The sequence below is a fragment of the Ranitomeya imitator genome, chromosome 3 (genome assembly GCF_032444005.1).
Source record: "Ranitomeya imitator isolate aRanImi1 chromosome 3, aRanImi1.pri, whole genome shotgun sequence".
NCBI lineage: Eukaryota > Metazoa > Chordata > Amphibia > Anura > Dendrobatidae > Ranitomeya > Ranitomeya imitator.
The window spans coordinates 245,066,403-245,093,603 of NC_091284.1; the positions used below are offsets into that span (position 1 = coordinate 245,066,403).

General features: G+C 44.5%; 1 protein-coding gene across 1 annotated transcript; it reads left to right on the forward strand.

Moving 5' to 3' along the window:
• The first annotated feature begins 1,197 nt into the window (after positions 1-1,197).
• On the forward strand, positions 1,198-27,201 carry LOC138669651 (ADP-ribosylation factor-like protein 8A). The gene is made up of 7 exons (XM_069756310.1): positions 1,198-1,453; positions 5,826-5,906; positions 9,748-9,821; positions 14,089-14,182; positions 19,014-19,081; positions 24,495-24,565; positions 26,104-27,201. Exons 1-7 carry the CDS (start codon positions 1,331-1,333, stop codon positions 26,151-26,153), a joined length of 561 nt encoding a protein of 186 aa, XP_069612411.1. The 5' UTR covers positions 1,198-1,330; the 3' UTR covers positions 26,154-27,201.

Sequence of the window (27,201 nt, forward strand, 5' to 3'; positions counted from 1 at the left end):
TGGTCTGGAAATGGTGCGGTGGTATTTGTCCCTTGTATGTAGTATTATTCGGTCACTATGTGGCCTGGTCATGGTGTGGTGGTATTAAGTCACAGGTGTGGCATGTGGGGGTGACACCATTAGGCCCAGTTTAAGTTCTACAAAACAGGAAAACCATTTTTGGTAACCTTTGTGTGTATTGAGCTGGGGAGGGGAGGGGGGGATGGGGGGAGGGGAGGGGGGGGTGGGGGGGGCGCCAAACTCGGGATCAGCCCCGGGCGGCAAAAGCTCTAGCTACGCCTCTGTATGGATGTGTGAGTTTCTCGCATTGCACTCGCAAGTGTGACCCGGCCTGAGAGATGAAAACTGATGGTTCTATTTTATGGCAGATTCATCCCGCTGGTAACATACAGCCTCACAGCCAAAACAAGAACTGCAAATTCTCTCCTGCAGATCTCCAGAGGAAATGACACAAAATTAGAGAAGTGATATTTGCTGCAAAATCTGTGGCGTTTCTGCACGATCGTCCGTAGGGGTCGAGATCGGCCTTCACATTCCAGTTTATCCCCCCGCATGGGCTGCCTACAATCTTCCTAATAGGACACTGGGCCCACACGGCGGCAGTCCGCCGACCATAATCGTTACCCCTCCGGTCACTGAAATGATGCGCAGGTCAGAATCACTGAACTCACAGACGATCGGTCATTACGATCAAATCAGCCATTTCCTCCGAGCTGTAGCCGATGAGGACAGGCAGCCCCCGAGCAGAGGACCGGCAGCCCCCGAGCAGAGGACCGGCAGCCCCCGAGCAGAGGACCGGCAGCCCCCGAGCTGAGGACCGGCAGCCCCCGAGCTGAGGACCGGCAGCCCCCGAGCTGAGGACCGGCAGCCCCCGAGCTGAGGACCGGCAGCCCCCGAGCTGAGGACCGGCAGCCCCCGAGCTGAGGACCGGCAGTCAGTGCGCTCCACCCTCCGGCAGCGCCTGAGCAGAGGACCAGCAGCCCCCGAGCAGAGGACCGGCAGCCCCCGAGCTGAGGACCGGCAGCCCCCGAGCTGAGGACCGGCAGCCCCCGAGCTGAGGACCGGCAGTCAGTGCGCTCCACCCTCCGGCAGCGCCTGAGCAGAGGACCGGCAGTCAGTGCGCTCCACCCTTCGGCAGCAGGAGGCGGTGCCACCCGCCCTCTCGTCCTCCTTTGTCTGTGCTGGAGGAGGGGCAGGGCTGGGTACCGCTCCTCGCCCCACCCACCCACACACTCCGGGGATTGCTGCACCCATCACTGCCCGCACCGTACAAGCTGCGGCCGGCCGCGGGCTCTGGATCGTGTCCTGCCCTCCCCGCTCTGCTACAATCATGCTGGCGCTATTTAACAAGCTCTTGGACTGGTTCAAGGCTTTATTCTGGAAGGAGGAGATGGAGCTCACCCTGGTGGGCCTGCAGTACTCCGGGAAGACCACCTTTGTCAACGTGATAGCGGTGAGAGATGGCAGCGAGCTGGGGTGGGCAGTGGGGGCGCACGGAGCCCTGCGGGTGGCTGGGAACACTGTGCCGGGGGAATCACATCACTGCACGGGCTGCAGCCATTTTGTTGTGTACCACACTGATGTGTGATGCTAGGCCCGCAGCCCCCCGCACAGGCGCCGCAGGACGTGACTCGCACACGGGGATGATGGGGGTAGTAGGCCATCCTCATAGAGGGGTGTATGCGGGGCAGGGGGGCGCAGGCATGGCACCTGTAGTGCGCTGGGCCACAGCTGGCTGCATAGTGTCTATATCTATCCGTCTGTCACATGCCTGTCCGTCTATGTATCCGTCCATCTATGTATCTGCCTGTCCGTCTGTGTGTCTGCCTGTCCGTCTGTGTGTCTGCCTGGCCGTATATGTATCTGCCTGGCCGTATATGTATCCGTCCGTCTATGTATCCACCTGTCCATCTATGTATCCGTCCGTCTATGTATGTATCTGCCTTGTCCGTCTATGTATCCGTCCGTCTGTGTGTCTGCCTGTCCGTCTGTGTGTCTGCCTGTCCGTCTGTGTGTCTGCCTGTCCGTCTGTGTGTCTGCCTGTCCGTCTGTGTGTCTGCCTGTCCGTCTGTGTGTCTGCCTGTCCGTCTGTGTGTCTGCCTGTCCGTCTGTGTGTCTGCCTGTCCGTCTGTGTGTCTGCCTGTCCATTTATGTATCCGCCTGTCCATCTATGTATCCGTCCGTCTATGTATCCGTCCGTCTATGTATGTATCTGCCTTGTCCGTCTATGTATCCGTCCGTTTATGTATCCGTCCGTCTATGTATCTGCCTGTCTGTATATCTATCCGTCCATCTATGTATCTGCCTGTCTGTATCCATCCATTATGTATCTATCCCATATCTGTCCATGTATCCATCATCTGTCCGTCCTGCAGTGCAGTCACATACCTGTCCCCTTACATGAAGTTGCTCATTACCACCAACTGCACAGACTTTGCCCCTTTTCTCCCCCCTATATTTGGTAATTGCCCCCATACCCACGCTCCATGTGAGGCCGACCTGCCCCACTACTATGGCCATTAGGCTGTCGTCACACTATCAGTATTTGGTCAGTATTTTACCTCAGTATTTGTAAGCCATCAGGAGTGGGTGATAAATGCAGAAGTGGTGCATATGTTTCTATGATACTTTTCCTCTGACTGTTCCTCTCCTGGTTTTGGCTTACACATACTGAGGTAAAATACTGACCAAATACTGCTAGTGTGAATGTGGCCTAAGGCTCAGTATCGGGCTGAATGGCCCCATCACAGTTGGTGACGCTTGATGTCTGGCTGAGGGGCGCTTTATGATGCTAATGGCGCCCTGTTAATGTCTATCATAGGGGCACAGTCATAGCGATGGCTACGTTACTAAACTTGGCCTAGAAGAAATTTGTGAACCCAGCTCCTCGCCAATGAGGGGCCCCGCTGATGGGGTAAACACATCGGAGCCCCCTTGAGTCCCCCAGATGGAGCGCTGCTCTGAGCCGGCTGACTAGAATTATACATGGCGCCTTCCTTGCCACAATGTTACACCAACAAACGTCTGCAGAAGCGTAAGCTCGGCCCAAAAGAGGACCGGGAGCCGCGGGCTGAAATCCGGACCCCCTCAAGGACACTGACGCTCCTCGCCAATCCTGGCTGTAGGAGAAATATGGACGGAGCAGGAGACTGCAGTGGACAAGTGGTTAATGTTATGAAGGGTTAATATCTGTAGTAAAACGAGGGTTATCTGTCAGGGAATAAGATTACAAAGTGCAATGATATAACACCCAGACAAGATGGCGCTTACCGGAATTACGTGTCTTCCGTACAGACCACCTGTCACCAGGTGAGAAGGGGCCGGTCATTGCTGCTTCTCCCATGGTTACTCCGTTTATAGACCTTTTTATTTAGTGCTAATTTGTATATTCTTTCAAAGGGGTGTGGCTAACAGGTAATAATACGCAGAGCAGCCTAAAGACACCACGCCCCCTTGGTAAAAAAAAAAAAAAAAAGCCTAAAATGCAGGATTGGTGCTTTGCGCACTTATAAAAATGCCATTTCTTCCTGTTTTGGTGGCTTGTTCTACAAATAACTGTGCTTGTTCCTTTTTCCATTTTTTTGCTTTTCTTCTGCCATCCTTCAGAGCAGCCTGTAAGGCAAAAAACCCCTAAAAATGGCATCCTGCATAAAAAGTGACCATAAGAACGCCACCAGCTGACCTGTGCTGTGTCCTCACATCTGTGTGCAGAGGCCGGACAGCGATGCACACACTGTCCGCCGGTCTCCAGACTTATGCCTGTACGCCATGACGGAAGCTTGATGGCCCCCTACAGAGAGGTCCGTCCGGTACCATTGGCGCCTTCCCTCCCTAGTATTAATTTAGTTACTGTGCTCCATATTAGACACAGAATAACGTCAAATGCCATTGTGTCCGGGCACAAATGTATAAATTTACGCTAGAACCTTGCAGGATACTAACCCAGTACAGTCACCTCTAGGCAATGGCTGGAGTGAGTAGTGCCAGATTTCTGATACCGTCACGAGACCCCAAATTATATGCAGGGTACGGTCCTGTTCACATTTTGCTTTGGCCATACCCCAGAAGGAGCTGCAATCATCAGACAGAGGCCGACGTTTACAGAAAAACTAACGGGCTTTTTACAACGTACAGTGGTACACGTCACAGCCTAACATCGGAGGTACAGCGGGCGTAGGACGCTTTTCCGGCTCGTACGTCTGACACATGACATGATGGAAATGATGAAATGAGCATTTTCAGTTTGTATTGATCCAAAAGATGGCGAAAACGTCGCCCATATAGGACGTCATCAGTTTGTCTTCCTGGAATTGGGTAGAAATATCGCCATTCCCAATATGGCTGAGCGTAAAATCACCTGATCAGTTTCCATATCAGAGTGATGGAGTAGAGCTGGCTATTGATGTGTGTCTATGCCATACACACTGGAGCACATCATTCTGGATGTATCCGGCTAAGTACTTTTTGGCTGTGTGCACACCGAGTCTTTGTTACGTTTTTAGAATGGAAACTAAAAACAAGTTTTTGAGGATGACTTGGAGACTTTCCCTCAGTTTCTGCTTCAAAAACTCCTTAAAAAAAACACACACCCTGTAAGGTACAACTGTGCTTTTTTGATGGACTAATGATCTCAAGAGCTTTGGCAGCAGCAACCTGACACTGATTGCTTGGACCTCTCAGAATCAGCTCTGGCCCCCTGCACATCCTTGTATTAAGACATCCATTCACTTTAAAGGGAATCTGTCAGCAGGCTTTCACTATATAATCTGAGAGAATAATAAAATAGGGACAGAGAGACTGATTCCGGTGATGTCGGTCACCAAGCTGTGTGCTGATGTTTTAATACAATCAGTGTTTTCTCAGCAGGAGATTCACTACAGGACTAGGTGTCTCGTGCCATGTAGTCCTCCTGCTGTGTGTAATCCACCACTGATTAGCAGCTTTCTGCTTATGTAGAGTGTACACAGAAAGTTGCTAATCAGGCGTGTGGAACGGGGATATACTTGGCTCAGCATTCTGATCACTGCTGGATCTGCAGAAAGGAAGACAAAGATTGTATGAATATGGCAACAAGCAGGCCAGCAAGTGACACATCATTGGAATCAGCCTCTCAGCCCCTACATCATTCTGCTCTTGTATTACACAGCATAACCCTGCTGACAGATTCCCTTTAATGGCCGTCATATTATATTACAATTCCCATTGCAGTGGCCGAAAATTGAAAGGGATTATCACGGTGATAAAATATCCTACTGATATAAAGGTACTTTTCAGTATTCATTTACATAGTTTTTCAGGGTTAAAGGGGGTCTCCAATGAAAACAAGTTATGACCTAATGAGAGGACAGGTGATGACTTTCTGATCCGTGGAGGGCCGACCGCTGGGACCTGCACCAATCAGCAGGATGTTGAGTTTTCATTCATGAAGGGGGACTTTTATGTTTGTTATAGGGTATCGGACCCCACTAACCTACAAGCCATCACCTACCTGTACATGCAGTGTACCGACCATGAGCACAGATATCTCTGATGTTGCAGGACGCCACTCTATCCTAGCGGTGAACTGGACCTTTCCCAGCCGGACATCCTCCAATATGCTCTTATAAATGTCTCCTTTTAGGCATCACTTTGCCAGTATAACTATGGGCTATAGATCTGTGGTGTTACCTCATCGCCAGCGATTCTTATCGATCATGCCTTCCCAGTAGGGCACGCGACTTATGATTGTCTGCTTGTAGTCATCCATTTGTGACTCACTAAGTACAGACATTGCCTTCTCTGAATGTGATGACTCATGAAGATTTCTTACCTCTGTTTCTTTTCAGTCTGGACAGTTTAATGAAGACATGATTCCGACGGTTGGTTTTAATATGCGGAAAATCACTAAAGGAAACGTAACCATCAAGGTAAAGTCTATGACTGCACAGGTTATGAAGGAAGAGCTTTTTACTACAGTCCCATACAAATGAGATGGCTGAATGATTTGGCCAACAGCCATGTCAGCTGTCTCTCCCATACACAGGAACGCATGCTCGGCCAGCGCTTCTATATTCTGTATGACATGACTATGATGCCCCTAGGCAACAACATGGAGGCCCATTACTACACCAAGATGATAAAACACTATAGCATACAGCTCTTATCTGTATCAATCTATATACAGGGTGGGCCATTTATAAAGTTGCATCCAAAATGGCCGCCATGGTCACCACCCATCTTGAAAAGTTTTCCCCTCCCATATACTAATGTGCCACAAACAGGAAGTTGATATCACCAATCATTCCCATTTTATTTAGGTGTATCCATATACAGTTATATGAAAAAGTTTGGGCACCCCTATTAATCTTAAGCTTAATGTTTTATAAAAATTGTTTTTTTTATAAAAATTGTTTTTTTTAAACAGCTATTTCAGTTTCATATATCTAATGACTGTTGGACACAGTAATGTTTCTGCCTTGAAATTAGGTTTATTGTACTAACAGAAAATGTGCAATCTGCATTCAAACAAAATTTGACAGGTGCATAAGTATGGGCACCCCACACAAAAGTGACATTAATATTTAGTAGATATTCTTTTTGCAAAAATAACAGCCTCTAGTCGCTTCCTGTAGCTTTTAATGAGTTCCTGGATCCTGGATGAAGGTATTTTTGACCATTCCTCTTTACAAAACAATTCCAGTTCAGTTAAGTTAGATGGTCGCCGAGCATGGACAGCCCTCTTCAAATGATCCCACAGATGTTCAATGATATTCAGGTCTGGGGACTGGGATGGCCATTCCAGAACAGTGTAATTGTTCCTCTGCATGAATGCCTGAGTAGATTTGGAGCGGTGTTTTGGATCATTGTCTTGCTGAAAGATCCATCCCCTGCGTAACTTCAACTTTGCCACTGATTCATGAACATTATTGTCAAGTATCTGCTGATACTGAGAGGAATCCATGCGTCCCTCAACTTTAACAACATTCCCGGTGCCGGCATTGGCCACACAGCCCCAAAGCATGATGGAACCTCCACCAAATTTTACTGTGGGTAGCAAGTGTTTTTCTTGGAATGCTGTGTTTTATGGCCGCCATGCATAACGCCTTTTTGTATGACCAAACAACTCAATCTTGGTTTCATCAGTCCACAGGACCTTCTTCCAAAAAGAAATTGGCTTCTCCAAATGTGCTTTTGCATACCTCAGCCGACTCTGTTTGTGGCGTGCTTGCAGAAACGGCTTCTTTCGCATCACTGTCCCATACAGCTTTTCCTTGTGCAAAGTGCGTTGTATAGTTGACCGATGCGCAGTGACACCATCTGCAGCAAGTTGATGCTGCAGCTCTCTGGAGGTGGCCTGAGGATTGTCCGTGACTGATCTCACCATTCTTCTTCTCTGCCTTTCTGATGTTTTTCTTGGCCTGCCACTTCTGGCCTTAACAAGAACTGTACCTGTGTTCTTCCATTTCCTTACTATGTTCCTCACAGTGGAAATTGACAGGTTAAATCTCCGAGACAGCTTTTTGTATCCTTCCCCTGAACAACTACGTTGAATAATCTTTGTTTTCAGATCATTAGCCAGTTGTTTTGAGGAGTCCATGATGCCACTCTTCAGAGGAGATCCAAACAGGAGAACAACTTGCAAGTGGCCATTTTAAGTAGCTTTTTTCATGATTGCATACACCTGGCTATGAAGTTCAAAGCTCAATGAGGTTAGAAAACCAAAAAAAGTGCTTTAGTAAGTCAGTAAAAAGTAGGTAGGAGTATTTAAAACAAGAAAATAAGGGTGCCCATACTTATGCACCTGTCAAATTTTGTTTGAATGCAGATTGCACATTTTCTGTTAGTACAATAAACCTCATTTCAAGGCAGAAACATTACTGTGTCCAACAGTTATTAGATATATGAAACTGAAATAGCTGTTGCAAAAAACAATTTTTATAAAACATTAAGCTTAAGATTAATAGGGGTGCCCAAACTTTTTCATACAACTGTAAATAGCCAACCCTGTACTAATGCACGTGAGAAACTGTTAGCAAGAACATTGCTGGAAGTAATGGTAGTCATACCCAGAAAAGTACATGGTCTATTGTCAGAACATGGCAAGCAGCAAGTACAATTACCCAGAACCACAGATTAAGTCAGTGTCACCCCTTGACGTGCGTTTCGGCCAGCCTTCCTCAGAAGGGGTTTGTAGGGAACAAGGCAGAATGGTCTTATATGTGGGAGATGCTCTCCGATCACCCAGTATCCGCCGCCTGCACCGTAGCGCACACCGGAGGTTGCGTGCTGAGTGTCATGTGACGCTACGGTGTAGGAGGCGGATACTGACATCGCCATTACCAAGAGGTGGGTGATCGGAGAGCATTAATAAAATTAATTAAAATTTTGAAAAGTTGTCAGAGGACCTTTTTTCCTTGTAGGTTGTTTACGTTCTGTACGAGAGAGACATCTCAAAGCGATCGGCAGTCAGAAATCGGACATGCCCAGTTGTCCTCTCCCCTAATGGACCAACGCTCCTGTACACATTTGAGTGTTTGCCGAACTGTAGAGATCTCCAGCTTAGGCCAATATTAGTCTAATGTGCAAGGGGGCTTATTATTGATGGGCAGTCTGGTAATCTGGATAACTTGGCTTCGAGAACCAAAAAGATCCATCTCTTATGGATCCTAAATGACCACAGCTGAACCTCGCCCACCCATGGCTGAAACCCTGGGTACTTGTAGCCAGCCAGTTAAATGGGTGGGGTTTGGTACAGGTGGGCAGGGTTTCAATGCCATTATTTTACCGCCAGTGAGAACCATACAGAGACTTTAGTGGCTCTCAGTGGTGTGGCGGCTCTCATTGGTCCCAGTAGCGAGCCAGCGTTTTGTCTTCAATTAGTCAGAAACCAATCACTAGTTTAAGGGTATGTGCACACATTCAGGTTTTTTGGCATTTTTTTTTGCGTTCTTCGCGATAAAAACGCATTAAAAAGGCATACATATGCATCCTATCATTTAGAATGCATTCTGCAATTTTTGTGCACATGATGCGTTTTTTTCCGCGAAAAAGACGCATTGCAGTAAAAAAAAGCAGCATGTTCATTAATTTTGCGGATTTTTTGCGTTTTTCCCGCTATTTAATGCATTGGAAAAAAACGTGCAAAAACACATAAAAAACGCATGCGGATTTCTGGCAGAAATGTCCGTTTTTTGTCAGGAAATTTCTGCAAGAAATCCTGACGTGTGCACATAGCCTAAATAATGCAATAAATTGGGAGGGTTTTCTCTGCACCGCTAGCTATGTCCTTATGGTCTCCTCACTTCCTCTTTCCGCAGACAATGTCACGTGAACGCTGCAGGCAGTCAGTAGCTTCTGTAGACTTGATGAACCGTCCAAAGCAGAAGTGATGAGACCTCAGAGACTGTTTATTCAGGAACAGAATATTTCTAATTAAAAAAGCAGATTGCAGTAACTGCTCGTGTGCGATGCCTGGCCAGGTCCCCAGCCTGCCTGTGCCTTTCCTGTTCGGTCCAGGTGGACGTGTGACCGCTGCAGCCAATCCATCTGGACTGAACAGTAAGTACACGGGCCGATGTGGGACCTGCAGTGGTGGATCAGTAAGGGGAGTATGACCTATTTTGTTTCCGTGCGATCAGGGTGTATTTTGTTGCCTTTTTTCTTTGTTTTTTAATATCAAACTATCCAAGATTTGAGCTGAATGTACACACATTATAAAGAATGTGCACTAGACATTGATAACACTCCTTGCTCTTTTCTTCCTATCAGCTCTGGGACATTGGCGGTCAACCACGTTTTCGAAGCATGTGGGAAAGATATTGCCGAGGTGTTAGCGCCATTGTGTGAGTATCGTAATGCATGCAGAAGATTTCCTTATCTCATTGATAAGCAGCGTACAATGGCTTATGAGAGATCCCAGCCATACGTATCAGACAACTGCCCAATAACTGCCATCCCATCTGACCCCAATACCCATGCACACTCACTCCTTCCCGCCACAGCCATTTTTACTTTTTCCATTTTTACATCCCGTCTTCCAAGAACCATATCTATTTTGTTTTTTTTCATCTCCAAATCCTTATGCGGGTTTAAGGCTGGTTTCACACTTGCGTTGGGCAGAGCTGCGGGGGGCTGCGTAGTTCCTCCGTTAAGCCCCGCCCACTGCCGCACCTCTTCCTTTCAGCTCCGCCTATGTCGGCATGCATCCTGCATACCTATCTTTAACATTGAGTGCACAGGGCATGAAAATGTATGCGGATGCCTTCGCATGCGTTGTTTTGACACTGCTTCGACCGTAACAAAATGCAACATGTTGCGTTTGGCGCAGCGTTGAAAAGAGGCATGCTGAGGCATCCGCATACATTCGCATGGCCTGCGTACCCAATGTTAAAGATAAGGACGCAGGACGCATGCTGACATAGGTGGAGCTGAATGGAAGAGGTGCGGCAGTAGGCGGGGCTTAACGAAGGAACTACGCAGCCCCCCGCAGCTTCTGCCCTACACAAGTGTGAAACCAGCCTTAGTCTACTTCTGGGTTGGAATGGGGGAAAAACAGCAATTTCGACAATGGATTTAATGGTTACATTTTTACAACATTCACCGTGCAGTAAAAATGACAACTTTATTGTGGGTAGTATGATTACCCGGTAATAGTAATTATTGTAGATTTTTTTACTTATTTTCCAAAATGAAAACGTAAAAAAAAAAATTGTGTGTGACAGCGGCATATCAGGAGTTTAACAGAGGGAAAGCACTCCCACTGTCAGCCCAATGTTACCCCCATTATCCATTCATGGATGCCGATTGGTTGCTCTAGCAACCTGAACCTTGACAAAGCCCTTCAAATCTATCATATACCACAACCAATCAGACTCCACCGGATCTAATGCTATGTATTACTAATTCGGTCATAAGATCACATGTTAAAGGTCCTTTGGTGGCCTAATAAATATTTAAAAAAAAAAAAGTTGGATAACACTAACCCATGCTATAAATCTGTATAATATAAATAAATAGATATATATATATATCTCTCTCTCTCTCTCTCTCTCTCTCTCTCTCTCTCTCTCTCTCTCTCTCTCTCTCTCTCTCAAATTCCAGAATTGCTGGATTTTGCTCTTCAAGCCTAACAAAAAAAATTAAATAAAAAGTAATTGAAAACGTATATGAATCCAAAAATGGCACAAGTGAACACTACAGCTTGTACTGCAAAAAATAAACTTCGTAAAAATTAAAAAAAATGATAGGTGTAGAAATATGGTGAAAGTGAACCCACAAAAAATGAATAATTTTTTTGTGTGACAGTAGAAAAACAAACACCGTAAAAAATTGGGTATTGTTATATCGTATTGATAATCTGTCAATTTAAACTGAATAGTAAACCGTGTTTTAAAAGGAAAAAAACATCCAGAATTGTTGTTTCTTTTATACATAGCGCAACCAAAAAAGTGTGATAAAAATGAATAAAAAACAAATAGGCCCTCATTTAGCTTAATTAGCTCTCAGAATATGGCAACACAAAAACTAAATTATATATTTTTTTTTCAAACCGTATAATGATGATAGAAAAGTAATAATAATGCTTCAATAAAACTGTATAACGTTGGTATCATTCTAATCGTGCCGACCCACAGAATAAGTGTCACTTTCTTTGTGCATCACTTGAATAGCAGAACATATAAAACAAACAATATAAAACATCAAAAGACAACAGCAGAAATGCTACTTCTCCCTCTGAAGAGTTAATAATTATTTGGAAATAAGTGATCTGTACCCCAAAATGCTGCCGCTGACAAATACAACCCATCCTAAAAGCTACTTAGATTAAAAAAATAAAAATAAAAAAAAAAGCAAAAATCCTATCACTCCTGGAATGTGCCAATGAAATGAGAGCTGAGTGCCGTCCACTTCAGATCCTGGGCTGGTGTCATTACTTTACTATATTGTCCTAGCAGCCGACGCTACGCCCTGGTAAATGGGATTTTCGGAAATCCCTCCCAATCCAGATTCCCACGGTGTCGTCACAGTAGGTTTTATTCAACAGCAATTTTGCATAAAAAAAAAAAAAAATAGTTGACAGATTTATCAGAACCGTGTAAAAATCAGCCAAAGGGCAGTTGTTACCTCTCAAAGTGCTCTAGCTACACTGTGATTGGTTACTATTGGCTCCAAAGCATTTTTCTTTCCAGCTTTCATAAATCTCAGGGCCTTCTTTCATCCTTTATAATAGAGCATCAAAAATCACTTTGTTATGTGTACATAAATGCCGGGGGAAATAGGAGGTTGTGGTTACAGCTCATGTAATATGGGCCTGCACACTGGAGGGAAATGCGGCAGGTAATGATCATAGGTCATGTGGTGACAAACAGAACTTATACCGACAGGACACCACTTCTAGAAATATTTCAGTTTTTTGTCAAACTGATTAAATATTCAAGTAAAGCGGCACAAAAATGTAAAGAAACGTACTGAGCCATTCAAAAATCTAATAAAAATAAACGTTCAAAGCCCAAAATAAACCTTTTTTCCTTTTGTTACAAAGATATATAAACCGTTAAAAGCTGACGAGTAAAATATCTCATTACTTATCCTGCATTTTGGATACCATTGAAACATTTATTATGGGGCACTTTAATAATAATAATAAAAAAAAAAGTGGAACAAGACATGTTAAAGTGGTATTTAAATGGTGATAAAGAAAACTACAGCTTGCCCCACATTTCCGCAGGAAAATAAGTTATCACCTTCAGAATATTGAGCCATAATACAATGTCACTTTTTTTTCTGCAAAAGTAGTGAAACATAACAAGAACTATAATTTTGGTTTTGTGGCATTGCCACATCTGTACTGGTCCACAGAATAAAATAAATTTTTTATTTATTTTTTTTTACTACGTAAAAACCCTACTTTTTTTATGCGTTTTTGCCGCAGCAGAAACGTTTAAAGATCCTATGGGATTCCGCAGTTGCTGTTCCCATGCTGCGAATTTTCCCACCGCAGAATCACATAGCGGTAAAATCTTCAGCATGTTCATTAGTTCTGTGTAATCTCGGCGATTCCGCCGCCATTGAAACGCTCATTTTACGCATGTGGCTATGCCCACCATGCGTAAAGTGAGCGCTTCATGTGCGGATGGTACCTGGGTCTGGAGGAGAGGAGACTCTCCTCCAGGCCCTGGGATCCATATTCCTGTAAAAAAAAAAAAAAAAAAATGAAAATAAAAAAATCGGGAAATACCGTATTTACCTTCTGATGGCCCCCGCTGTCTTCCGGTCTCTCAGCGGTGCACGCGGCGGCTTCTGTTCCCAGGGATGCATTGCGCGAATCATCTGGGATGACGTCGCGCATAGGCAGCATCAATAGTAAAAAGTTGGTCACACTTGTCAGGCACTATGCTTGTGACCAACCTGTCAATCACTTCCAAGCGATGCTTCAAATCGCTTGCAAAGCGCAAGCATTCCGCAAGCTAAAAACGCTTGTGTTTGGCGGGAAAACGGATGCAAATTCCGCATGCTTTAACCTGCGGCAGGGCGTTGCGGAAATGCTGCAGACATTTCTGCAACGTGGGCACATAGCCTTAGGGTATTTGCATTTTTTACATTTTTTGTAGTTTTTGTCTTCTGTTTTAAAGAGAACTGTGGGGATTTTCACAGCAAAACCTCATTGTGGGAACATAATATGGCTGACAGCCGTTCGTAGGATGTTTTAAGAAAACCTTTTGATTTAGGCCATGTGCCCACGTGCAAAAACAATATATAATATATATATATATATATATATATATATATATATATATATATATATATATATATATATATATAATTTTTTTTTTTTTTTTTTTTTTTTTTATCCGCTAACCTTTTTTCTTCAGGCGTTCACAACTGTATACACAATAGCAATCTGCTCTGATGAGTGTGTTTTTGCTACTTTTTTAATGCAATTTGCAGCATTTCTGCAACGTGGGCACATAGCCATTAAATGAAACCTAAAAAACTATCCCAAAAAACTGCCAACTTGCTGTTTCTTTCATTCTACCATACGATGTACTATTGTTACCAATCAGAGTAGAGAAGCCGTCTTGTATACGGGTGTCCTTTATCTTTCCATAGATATATGGTGGATGCTGCAGATCAAGAAAAAATTGAGGCCTCAAAAAACGAGCTCCATAATTTGCTGGATAAGGCACAACTGCAAGGTATTCCGGTAAGTGTCCTGCCTAGACTCTGCCAACGCTTCCTGCACCCAAACTACTTTGCAGCACTTTTTTGTGCCTAGGTTTAAGCACAATTTAGAACATATTGTTGCATGTTAAAGAGGTTGCCCAGTACTGAACAACCCCTATGAGTGGCCCCAGAAGGCTACATAAAACTAAAATGTATAGTATGCTCCCGAACCAGTATTGCTCTTCCTCTCTGAGCCTTGTGTCCTCCCCGCTGATCTCTTGCCATAAACAATGTCATCTAACTGCTGCAGCCATTCATTTTTTTTATCTATATTTTATTTTATGCAGCACTCTGTTGCCTTTTATAAGGGATCGTCTAGTAGTGGCCACCCTTTTAAGCCATGCCCTTTTCCTCTAAGCAACGCCCCACACTGTAAAACACACAGTAAATAGTCCTTATTTAGGTATCTATTCTAGGGTAATGTATGGTAGTACAGCATTAAACATGCGTTTACTTTGGATATTGATCAAAGCTGATTGGTCTTGGTAGAAACAAAGTAGCCTTGACTAATTGGAGTTTGATCATAGCGTCTAGTCTTCATTCTGTCAGTCTGTGAAAATAGCATCACAGTCTGATGTCATCCGAGTGCAGTCCGATGTTTTCCATGTACTCATTGACTTGCATGGCCGAGTACGATCCAAATATCGAATGCAAATTGTGCATTCTGCAAATTTAATAGAATAACACTAGTCTGATCCACTATTTTGTTACCATATAGTGGCTTGCCCCTGGTTTAGATTCCCTAATGGTACTGGCAGGTATCCTTTAATATTGTATATGCTTTATCATTAGGAGGCCAGCCCCTAAACAGTTTTGTGCCAACTAAAGCTGGTAGTTTCAGATAACATTTAACTAATGCCTTTGGCCAGAATTTAGTATATGCAGTACTTCTTGAGGTTGGAAAGGATGAGAAATCTTTCAATAACAGTGCAATGCCTTACTACAGGTTGTGTGTGATATTGCAGCTCCCCCTACTCATAAATTGAGTCACTAAATTACCAGAGACATCCTAAATGTGGCACACAGTTATGTTTTTACAGATTCTTTGTACGGCTGCTTCTCTCTATTGCTGAGATCTTCACATTTGTTGCTTTTGGAGCGCAGGATGTGAAATTTCTCGCAGTCCCACTGGGCTTTTCTTCAGAGTCTTCTCTGCTGCTTGTACTTTCACCACGCTAGTCACAACCCACTGATAGGCTGTGAAGCGAAGTCAGACGTTCCGGGGTCAGTACCAAAAGAGCACGTAGTAAACCAATGGAAAATATGAAGTCGTAAGTCAGGTCACATGCCAGCGTCAGAATGCCAGAGAAATAGCGGATAAGCAAAGGGGCAATAACAAACGGGTAATCCGAATATGGTCCAAAGGTCAGTAGCAGAAGATCAGAAGCACAGGGGCAATAACAAGCAAAAGGGCAATAACAAACGGGTAGTCAGAACACGGTCCAAAGGTCAGCAGCAGAAGATCAGAAGCACAGGGGCAACAACAAGCAAAAGGGCAATAACAAATGGGTAGTCAGAACACGGTCCAAAGGTCAGCAGCAGAAGATCAGAAGCACAGGGGCAATAACCAGCAAAAGGGCAATAACAAACGGGTAGTCAGAACACGGTCCAAAGGTCAGCAGCAGAAGATCAGAAGCACAGGGGCAACAACAAGCAAAAGGGCAATAACAAACGGGTAGTCAGAACACGGTCCAAAGGTCAGCAGCAGAAGATCAGAAGCAAAGGAGCAATAACAAATGGGTAGTCAGAGCACAGTCCAAAGGTCAGTAATGGAATATCAGAAGCAAAAGGGCAATAACAAACGGGTAGTCAGAACACGGTCCAAAGGTCAGCAACGGAATATCAGAAGCAAAGGGGCAATAACAAATGGGTAGTCAGAACACAGTCCATAGGTCAGCAGCAGATAAAGAAGATCAGAACTTACAGCATAGGGATCAGAGAGCACAGGCTTTTAGAACAAGCTTTGACTGTCAATGATCTGGGCCAGAGAACTCCACCTAAATAGGGCAGTTGCCAAGAACAGGGAGCACCTGTGGAAATCTCTACGCCTCCCAGTCTCAGATAGGTCAACTGAGCTGTCAAAGCACTGACAGCTCAGCACGCCCCACCACAGGATAGGATGACCGAGCTGTCCATCACTGAGTCCCAGACACTCTGAGCAGAGGAATCATGACGCCCCCTTTCAGAGGTTGCAAATCGCAGCTCGGCAGCTGATCCATCAGCCTCAGACATAGCCGAGCTGTGACTGGCAGGATCTGGTAGGGAAGGCTCGCGCCCCCAGAGAAGACTCCGAATAAATGCCAACTGCACAGTAAGTAGAAATTTCACCTATTGTGCTCCAAAAGCAACAATTATGAATATCTCTGCAGTGATGCAGAACCAAAAGGCAAAAGGGGTTTAGAATCGGGCGATCTCATGAATTTTTAAGTTATATAGCTCAATATTTTTCGAGCAGGTGGTAGCCATCTTTATATTCACACTAACCCTATAACTGAATAATAAAAGTAATTTACAAATGATGATTACCTATGTCCCGTTGCTATTCTAGGAATCTGACCCCGTGATTTGTTAGATTTCATTAGATTCTCTGCAGCGTCTCACCATTAATGACACTATGAGAAGTTGGATTAATTAGACTTACGGCAACACCAACAATTTCTCATGTGGACAGTTCTGTATGTGCAGCTGTGCGAGCGGAGACCCGGCAGAGATGTGCGCAGGCGTTTATCCATCTGCAATGATATTTGCCTGGCCGTAACCTTTCCCCCCACTGGCCAGAATATTGTTAGTGATAACGGAGGTCGGGACCTCTACACATAACTACACCAAGATAACAAAGGACAGGTCAAAACCAAAATGTGTGTCAGCATTAAGTATTGTACTATTAGTTTACGTTCTCCTTTCTCCTGTTTGTTAGACAGCTGCAACACATGCAGGGATTGCCTAACAGCCACGAGACATGCAGCCGCAGGGAATCGAACATAATATTCAATCATGCCCAGATAACACCTTATCCCAGCACGTTCACTCATCACTGTTCCTAATCTATGCCGTTTCCATGCTTAATAAATCTAAGAGAACAATTCGGTGTAAAGCCAGGTTCAGACCAGCGTATTAAAAATTGTCTAATTTTCATCCATGTGATATCTGTGTGATCCTACTTGACTTCCGTGTAGTGCCCATATTTATGCATGAACAGGTTAAAATGGCACATGACCAAATCCAGTTTCCTAGGCTAAGGCTACTTTCACACATCCGTTTTTTTTTCCCCCGCCGGATCCATTTTTTTTCTGATAGTTGTATTAGCGCTGGATTGCGCCTGATGGCCTCACATTTCATCCGCTTTTTGCCAGATCCGTCGCAGCTCTTCCTGTATGAGCTGTCACGTGGTGCCGCACATTACAGTGATGAATATGCGGCTCCACCTCCCATAGGAGTGGAGCCGCATATTCATCACTGTAATGTGCGCTCATACAGGACAAGCCGCGACGCTGAGAGGAAGCATCGAGGGAGCTGGGTAAGTATTTTAATGCCAGCGGGCGGGCGCACAGGGGGAGGGAGGCGGGAGCTGACCGGGAACTTTATTTTAAACGCACACAAAAAAAACCACTGATTTCATTCCTTCTCTCCAGCGAACGCTGCTGGGAAGAAGGAATGAATTCTGGATTCAGCACCCAAAGCAGGGGACAGCGCTTACCTCTAGCGCTGTCTCCTGCACGGTGCGTGTGGTACCCAGTCAGCACACGGACGGCACACGGCTGCCGCACGTGTGCCACACTGATGTGCCACGTGAGCACACGGACACGGATAACTCCGGTACCGGAATTATCTGGACGTGTGGGACAGGCCTGAGGATGTTTCAGAAAAACCTTTGATTTAGGCCATGTGCCCACGTGCAAAAACACATATATATTTTTTTTTTTTTTTTTTTTTTTATCTTCTACATTTTTTTTTCAGGTGTTCACAACTGTATACACAATAGCAATCTGCTCTGATTAGTGTTTTTTTTTACTACCTTTTTTAATGCAATTTACCCTTTTTGGTGCTTATTTGGTGCATATTTGACAGAATGGGTATTTTTATGTTCTAGGGCAAAAACACTGGGATGCTGAACTTAAATGGAACCTATCACCAGAAAAAAAAGCTGTTAACCCTCAGATACGGGGTTAATCTGCCTGGTGCCCACACTTAGTTGAACGCTGTGGCAAGAAAATGTGCTTTATGTTCCCCGTAATGTTCCGTTTCAGTTACAAGGGGCAGTGCCGGCGCTAGTTCAGTCACCGCTGAGTATACAGAGCGGCCGCTGTAATCGCGCCCCCGGCCCTGACTGAGCTCCAATGAGAGCTAAGCCCCAATGCAGAGCCAGTGATGGTCAGGGCTGGGGGGCACGGTATCAGCCGCGGCTCTGTATACTGAAACCTGGACGCTGCGGGGGACATAAAGCTCCCCGCAGTGTTCGGCTGTGTCTAGGTACCGGACAGGTTAGTGACGCTGTTACCCTGCACAGTGCTGTATAATATGATCACAATATAATAAGGGACACACATTGTGATTGGAGGAGGGGCGCTTCTTTACCACAACTGTTATTTTACCTGAGTTCTTGCTGAGGGCATGAGTTCATGAAATCACGGCCACTTTGATTGAACGGTTAAACACAGAAGGTTTTCTGCTGAAAGAAATGCATTTGCGCTATGTGGGAACGTGGCCTTACAGGTATTTTCGTTTTTTTTTTTTTGTTTTTTTTTGTCATTCTGTCAAAAACAATACCGTAATTTAATTTTTAAGCCGCTTTTTTTATGTTTCTTTTTCAGGTCCTTGTTCTTGGAAACAAGAGAGACATTGCTGGCGCTCTAGATGAGAAAGAGTTAATTGAAAGAATGTGAGTATATGGTATACTACTCTATTAAAATATATGTTAATGTTATGGAAAGTTCATAATGCTCCCGCTAACACCATAATCCATAAGGATTTTCTCCCTTACACCTCTCATTTTGCCCCTCACTCCTCTTATTTCCCCCCTCACTCCTCTCATTCCCCCTAACACTTGTCATTTTGAACTCACATCTGTCATTTTCCGATCACTGCACTATTTTCCCTCACTCCTCTCATTTTGCACATGTTTGTCATCTCCCTTATATATAGTATACACCTGTATGTCTTCTCTTATGTATAGTATATACCTGTATGTCATCTCCCCTGTAAATAGTATATACCTGCTGTATGTCATCTCCTGTATATTGTATATACCCATGGGTCATCTCTTCTGTATATACTATATACCTGTATGACATCTCCTCCTATATATAGTATATACCTGTATGTCATCTCCTGTATATAGTATATACCTGTATGTCATCTCCCCTGTATATAGTATATACCTGCTGTATGTCATCTCCTCCTCTATATACCTATGTGTCATCTCCTCTTTTATGTAGTATATACATGTGTGTCATCTCCACTGTATATAGTATATACCTGCGTGTCATTGCCCCTGTATATAGTATATACCAGGTTGTCATCTCCTCCTGTATATAGTATATACCTGTATGTCATCTCCTGTATATAGTATATACCTGTGTCATGTCCTCCTGTAGTATATACCTGTGTGTCATCTCCTGTATATACCTGTGTGTCATCTGCTCCTGTATATAGTATATACCTGTGTCATCTCTACCTGTAAGTCATCTCCTTCTGTATATAGTATATACCTGTGTGTCATCTCCTTCTGTATATAGTATATATCTGTGTGTCATCTCCTCCTGTATTAGACCGCGTTCACACGTTATTTGGTCAGTATTTTTACCTCAGTATTTGTAAGCTAAATTGGCAGCCTGATAAATCCCCAGCCAACAGAAAGCCCTCCCCCCCAGCAGTATATATTAGCTCACACATACACATGATAGACAGGTCATGTGACTGACAGCTGCCGTATTTCCTACATTGTACAGTTGTTGCTCTTTTAGTTTGTCTGCTTATTAATTAGATTTTTATTTTTGAAGGATAATACCAGACTTTGTGTGTGTTTTAGGGCGAGTTTCATGTGTCAAGTTGTGTGTGTTGAGTTGCATGTGGCGACATGCATGTAGCAACTTTTTGTGTGTCAAGTTGCATGTGACAGGTTAGTGTAGCAAGTTGTGTGCAGCAAGTTTTGCGCGTGGCGAGTTTTATGTGTGGTGCGTTTTGAGTATGTGCAAGTTTTGTGTGAGGCAACTTTTGCATGTGTTGCAACTTTTGTGCATGTGGCAATTTTTCCGCGTGTGCAAGTTTTGCGTGTGGCGAGTTTTCCATGAGGTGAGTCTTGCACGTGTGGTGAGTTTTGCGTGAGCCTAGTTTTGCATGTGGCGAGTTTTGCGCGTGGCGAGTTTTGAGCTGCGACTTTTGTGTTTTGACTTTTATGTGGCGAGGTTGGTGTATGTGTGGTGAAATGTGTGCTGAGGGTGGTATGTGTTCAAGCATGTGGTAGTGTGTGGCGCATTTTGTGTGTGTGTTCATATCCCCGTGTGTGGTGAGTATCCCATGTCTGGGCCCCACCTTAGCAACTGTACAGTATATACTCTTTGGCGCCATCGCTCTCACTCTTTAAGTCCCCCTTGTTCACATCTGGCAGCTGTCAATTTGCCTCCAACACTTTTCCATTCACTTTTCCCCATTATGTAGATAGGGGCAAAATTGTTTGGTGAATTGGAACGCACGGGGTTAAAATTTCGCCTCACAACATAGCCTATGACGCTCTCGGGGTCCAGACGTGTGACTGTGCAAAATTTTGTGGCTGTAGCTGCGACGGTGCAGATGCCAATCCCGGACATACACACATACACACACATACACACACACACACACACACACACACACACACACACACACACACACACACACACACACACACACACACACACACACACACACACACTCAGCTTTATATATTAGCTAGATAGATATCAATCTAATCTATAATATAACGCTGGGAGCGTCACTCTGTTCGAAGCCTTTATAGACTGCACAGGCGCGACGCTCCTAGCGTTACATTATAGAGTGTCAGGAAAAAAAAAAAATGGCGCCGGAAGGCGCAGACTGCCGGGAGCAGGGGGACACCGTGCACATATTTGCGCCCTGATTACGCTGTGGCACTTCATGCCACAGCAATTTGTTACTTATGCCATTCCTTTCCGCCGGCATTTTCTTCGTCCTCCTGCTGCCGGAATCGGCGCCTGCGCAGTCCGTGCTTTCCGGCGCCATTTTCTTGAACACACTGCAGTGTGTCTTCAAGAAAATGGCGCCGGAAAGCGCGGACTGCCCAGGCGCCGATCCCGGCAGCAGGAGGACGAAGAAAATGGCGGCGGAAAGGAATCAGGTGGCGCAAGTAACTTCATGCCACAGCTATTTGTTACTTACGCCACCTGATTCCTTTCCGCCGCCATTTTCTTGGTCCTGCTGCCGGAATCGGCGCCTGCGCAGTCCGCGCTTTCCGGCGCCATTTTCTTGAGGACACACTGCAGTTTGTCTTCAAGAAAATGGCGCCAGAAAGCGCGGACTGCGCAGGCGCCGATTCCGGCAGCAGGAGGACCACGAAAATAGAGGCGGAATGGAATCAGGTAGCGTGTGCACAGGATCCCGCCCTCATTACGCTGTGGCACTTCATGCCACAGCGATTTCTTACTTTTAGGCCCCCTGACTCCGGGCCATGAATTTCTCCCTGCTCCCTCAATCGGCGCATGCGCAGTCCGCGCTTTCCGGCAGGAAAGGACCAAGAAAATGGCGGCGGAAAGGAATCAGGTAGCGTGTGCACAGGATCCGCACATGACAGGATGGGGACGCAGGATGGAGCAGCACATGACAGGATGGGGACGCAGGATGGAGCAGCACATGACAGGATGGGGACGCAGGATGGAGCAGCACATGACAGGATGGGGACGCAGGATGGAGCAGCACATGACAGGATGGGGACGCAGGATGGAGCAGCACATGACAGGATGGGGACGCAGGATGGAGCAGCTCATGACAGGATGGGGACGCAGGATGGAGCAGCTCATGACAGGATGGGGATGCAGGATGGAGCAGCTCATGAAAGGATGGGGACGCAGGATGGAGCAGCACATACCAGGATGGAGACCATATACCAATATAAATGCTTGCCACCCGGGCGTAGAACGGGTTCAATAGCTAGTCTATATCTATCTATCTATCTATCTATATCTATATATATATATATATATATATATTTATCTATTGAATACACAGGATTCGGCCGGCCGCGACCAATTAGCGCCTGTCGCTGATTGTTCGCGGCCGGCCGCGTAGTATATTGCACAGTCCACGCAGTATATTGCACAGTCCACGCAGTATATTGCACAGCCCACGCAGCAATGTGGGCATCATATCCCTGTTAAAAAAAGAATTAAAACAAAAAATAGTTATATACTCACCTTCCGTTGGCCCCCGCTTCGCACCGATGCTTCTCGCGCGCTCCGGTCTCAAGAGTGCATTGCGGTCTTGCGAGACCACTACATCATCATCTCGCGAGATCGCAATGCATGGAGCGGTTACCGTCCCAGGGTTGGTATGAGCGCAGGACCTGTGATGACGTCACAGTCACATGACCGTGACGTCATGGCAGGTCCTTCTCGCATAGCATCCTTGGCATCGGAACCTGCCGCTTGCACTGCCGACGACAGCGGGCGACTTAGTAGGGTGAGAATAACCTTTTTTATTATTATTATTTGTGACATTAGATCTTTTTACTATTGATGCTGCATACGCAGCATCAATAGTAAATAGTTGGTCACACAGGGTTAATAGCTGCGTTACCGGAGTGCGTTACACCGCGCTCCGGTAACGCTGGTATTAACCCTGTGTGAGGGCTGACTGGAGGGGAGTATTGGGCGGGCACTGACTGCGGGGAGGAAAGAGTGGCTATTTTGCCCGTCGCTGATTGGTCGTGCGACTTGGATTTCCATGACAGACAGAGGCCGCGGCCAATGAATATCCGCTACAGACAGAAGGACAGACGGAGGTGACCCTTAGACAATTATATAGTAGATATATAAAATAGAAAAAATTGGAACAGCACAATGCTCACCGGTGGGTGCCTGGCCTCCTGGGTAGAATGGTCCACTCATCTACCCACATGTATACACAAATAAGCAAGAGAAGGCAGCACTCCAAGTCCTTTTCAAGGTGAAAAAATGTGACGTTTATTCAACCCACATCTCTGTGTGACGTTTCGGCTCACACTGAGCCTTTTTCAAGCAGTGAGTATCGCTGACAATGGTGTTTTTATAAGCATAATCTACATTCATTTGCATATTATATTGGTCATTAGTCATGAATACATATATACATAAATTTTACAACACATGTGCAAAAAAGTCTTTTGTGCAATCCATATCTGGTAAAGTGCATTGTGCTAAGCTCAAATATCTCCACAGTTATTTTAATTATTTTTCATATACTCTTATTATTCCTTTCCCAATAAACATTTGTCTCATAGTACACATGTTGTGATTGTTTACATCTCTTACCCTGCCGCACGCAGGTCAGACTACATGGAGGACGCTGTATCTGCCATTATCGGCGTGTTCTCTCCTCTACTGCGCATGTCCTGACATCATTTCACTCTGTCATCGGCTGCCGGCCAATCACAGTCCATCTACGATTAATTTCTCTTGGCGCATGCGCACTAGCCATCTGTCAGTGCCGAAGCGCCATCTTGGATGTGGCTTAATGCCTTCTTATGCGCCTCACTCCTGGCAAATGCCTGCATGTTGTATCTATACTGCGGTACACATATATTAAGATAGTGTCGCTGGGAGACTGTGCTTCTAGCTATATTCTCTAGTGATATTAATATCTGGCTTCAAGGCTTTTGTTTACACTCTGACATAACCCAGCTCTGGCACTCCGGAGCGGAGCGTGCAGCTCCATGTATTGCTGTGCGGCTGCTCGCTCCGCTCCGGAGTGCTGGCGCCAGAGCTGGGTTTTCACCTGCGAGACTCGGCCGTTTCTCGCGTATGTGTGATCCCGGTCTAATACTGCTACTACTTGGCCCGATCATTCTCCATTCCCGGTGATGTTGTATAGTTTTTCTCAGTCATTTGTGTCCATTCATGAGCAGCCTTTCTCCCCTCTCAATGTTATATAGTATACTTTTTCTCTATTGTCCTTCGCATCCTTTCTTCTGATTTGGCTGAACTTGATGAACATGTTCAACCATAATAATAATTTAACCAGACAGAAAAGGTTCTACCTGACAGACCTAGTTGTGCTCTATTCACTCAGTTCCCTTTCCTCTTTAGGAACCTATCGGCAATCCAGGATCGGGAGATCTGCTGCTACTCCATTTCCTGCAAAGAAAAGGATAACATTGGTAGGTAACAAAGAGAAACAATGGAGTATGGCGAGAATAGGGGAAACCAGTTTGATCTAGGAGACTCTGACGAGTGGAGTGTGTGCTACACCATAAATCTCATCAGTCCCCAACATCTGGATCAGTATGTAGAAAGCATGGCGGTGGAGCAAGTGCGATATCGAACTATATTATCTCTTGGGCTTTGTGGCAGATGAAAGATGGCAATGCTAAAAGAGTTTCTCTCCCTACCTAATCCGGTTTCCAGAAAATAGTATATCTGACAATGAAAAAGTATAGCGAGTCCTATTGTACGCTATACGGGAGACTTTCCTTATTGTAAACTGATCTAATCACACAGAGTGACTCTTAAGCTGCCGTCAGACGCTCAGTATGTGGTCAGTATTTTACCTCAGTATTTGTAGCCAAAACCAGGTGTGGAACAATCAGCGGAAAAGTATAATAGAAACATATGCACCACTTCTGCATTTATCACCCACTCCTGGTTTTGGCTTACAAATACTGATGTAAAATACTGACCAAATACTGCTAGTGTGGCGGCAGCCTTATAATGAGCATATTCGGTACCTTCTGTATATATTAGGCATAAGGGTCATAATATACAGAATATATTGGATACACATTGGCACAGGGTTTTTATATCAGAACAGCATATCATTTATTGTCCATTTTAAACTTTACAGCTTCAAAACAAAAAAAACGCTTTGCTACAGTGCAAATGAATATCACAAACAGTCCTTTCTTCAGGCACAATGAAACAAAGTAAATGTAGTAGCCTCACCAATCTTGGTATTCCAGGCAGTATCCGCTCACGCAGTTTAAATGTGCTCAACATTGGTTTTGAAAATTCGGGTTTCCATCAGAACAGTCATAGCTATAGTGATTGGTTAAATGTATGACCGTGTCTGAAAACCAAAGTATAGTCTAATTGGTTATAATAATAATTCAAAGGGGAGAAAAGGAAGAGAATGCAAGAGAGCAGAGGAAGGAGGGGGAAAAGAAAGTAAAGAGGGAGGGGGATGGAAGCAATAGGAGCATAAAAGAGAGACTGGGAAAAGGAGGAGAGAGGAGTGGGGGCAGAAGGTAAGAGAGGGAAACGGGAAGAGGCTAGTGATGAATGTGAGATACAGAAGGACTAGAAAACAGACGTTCGGGGTTAATGCCGTGTCTTTTGTGGTTAATGCCCTTCTAGTCTAGTTATTTCCCCCATATAAAAGATCTACATAGGAAATTGATCCTTTGATCTTCTTTTTTTAGTGAAACAAAAATTGATTTTAAAAATCTGCTGTATAGCTGGTGTATAACATATTGGTAAATTATAATAGCTTTATTGATTATTGTCTTCGTCACCTTCCACCCTCCTAAGACCTACTAATAGGGAATTTAGATTGTGAGCCCCATTGGGAGAGTGGTGGTGATGTCTGTAAAGCGCTGTGGAATATGAGGTCGCTATATAAGCATATAATAATAAGTGTATAACATGCACATGGATGATTATATGTTACTCTGTTTTGTAATATCTTGTACGATTCTTTCAGACATCACTCTACAGTGGCTTATTCAGCACTCCAAGTCCCGGAGGAGCTGAAAACACCCAATTCCTGGCTACCACTTTTAAATATCCTGGAGAATGTGTTCCTTCTAGGACTTACCACAAATACCGAGAAAAAGGAAAGGCGTCCAAGTCCTCAACTCTCTCTTTTTCCTCCTTATCTTTTGGGTATTCTCTCTCCCTTCTTCTCATTTCCTTACGTCTCGATTTTAATGGTATTTTTACACTCTCCTCACTTCCATTGTAAGATATTGTCCACCTCCTAGCTCATTCAGCCATCTCTATGATGGCCCTTTCTTGTTGTTGGAGTGTGTGTATATATCTATTCCCGTGTACATGTATATAATTTCATTTTCTCTGTTTTTATTTAAATGTATGAATTTAGTTATCTGCTGGTTGACTGATAACGTATCAACATTAATTTATATAGACCACTTTGTCAATATATATATATATATATATATATATATATATATGTATGTATGAAATATCACATAGTTGTACCAGACTGGTATGTCTAAACTAATGGTTCACAACAGAAATTATACCGAAAGACAAAAAGAACAGGCCATTTTCTAGACTATTTATATAAACCTGCTACAGAAGACAAGTATATAGGCAATGATGGCCTGTGCTCGGCTCGACCCAGTGTCCCTCACCTGAAGAGGTGACCGCCATCTTAAGGAGCAGAATAAAAAGGTGGATAAAACCGGTTGAATTATTTTTTTGGGGGTGTGAATTTATTTTATAAGAAGACTCGGTATTACGTTTCAAAAGATATTGGATGATTTTAATCCAGGTTCTCCCCGCCTGTTAGAAGGAAATGCATCTTTAATGAAGTACTTGTCTCATGTAGAAATACAGAGAAGCTGCATTCTATACGTATGAGTATGTGAAGACTACAGCAAATGTTTGTTACTAGATATTCAGAACCGTTTGCCATATCCTGGTCAGTGCTGACATTGGCACTGTTATACAGTCTACTAATTACAAAGACTTTCTTTTTTTTGTTTCTTGAGGTCTGTGTATATTTTTTTTTTTTTTTTTGCTGTCTAATAAATTAATAACTTTGTCAACATTGAAA

Coding starts and splice junctions, on each gene's coding strand:
- LOC138669651 (XM_069756310.1), top strand. CDS start 1,331: ATGCTGGCGCTATTTAACAAGCTCTTGGACTGGTTCAAGGCTTTATTC. Junction 1,454..5,825: donor CCTTTGTCAACGTGATAGCG/GTGAGAGATGGC, acceptor GTTTCTTTTCAG/TCTGGACAGTTTAATGAAGA. Junction 5,907..9,747: donor AAGGAAACGTAACCATCAAG/GTAAAGTCTATG, acceptor TCTTCCTATCAG/CTCTGGGACATTGGCGGTCA.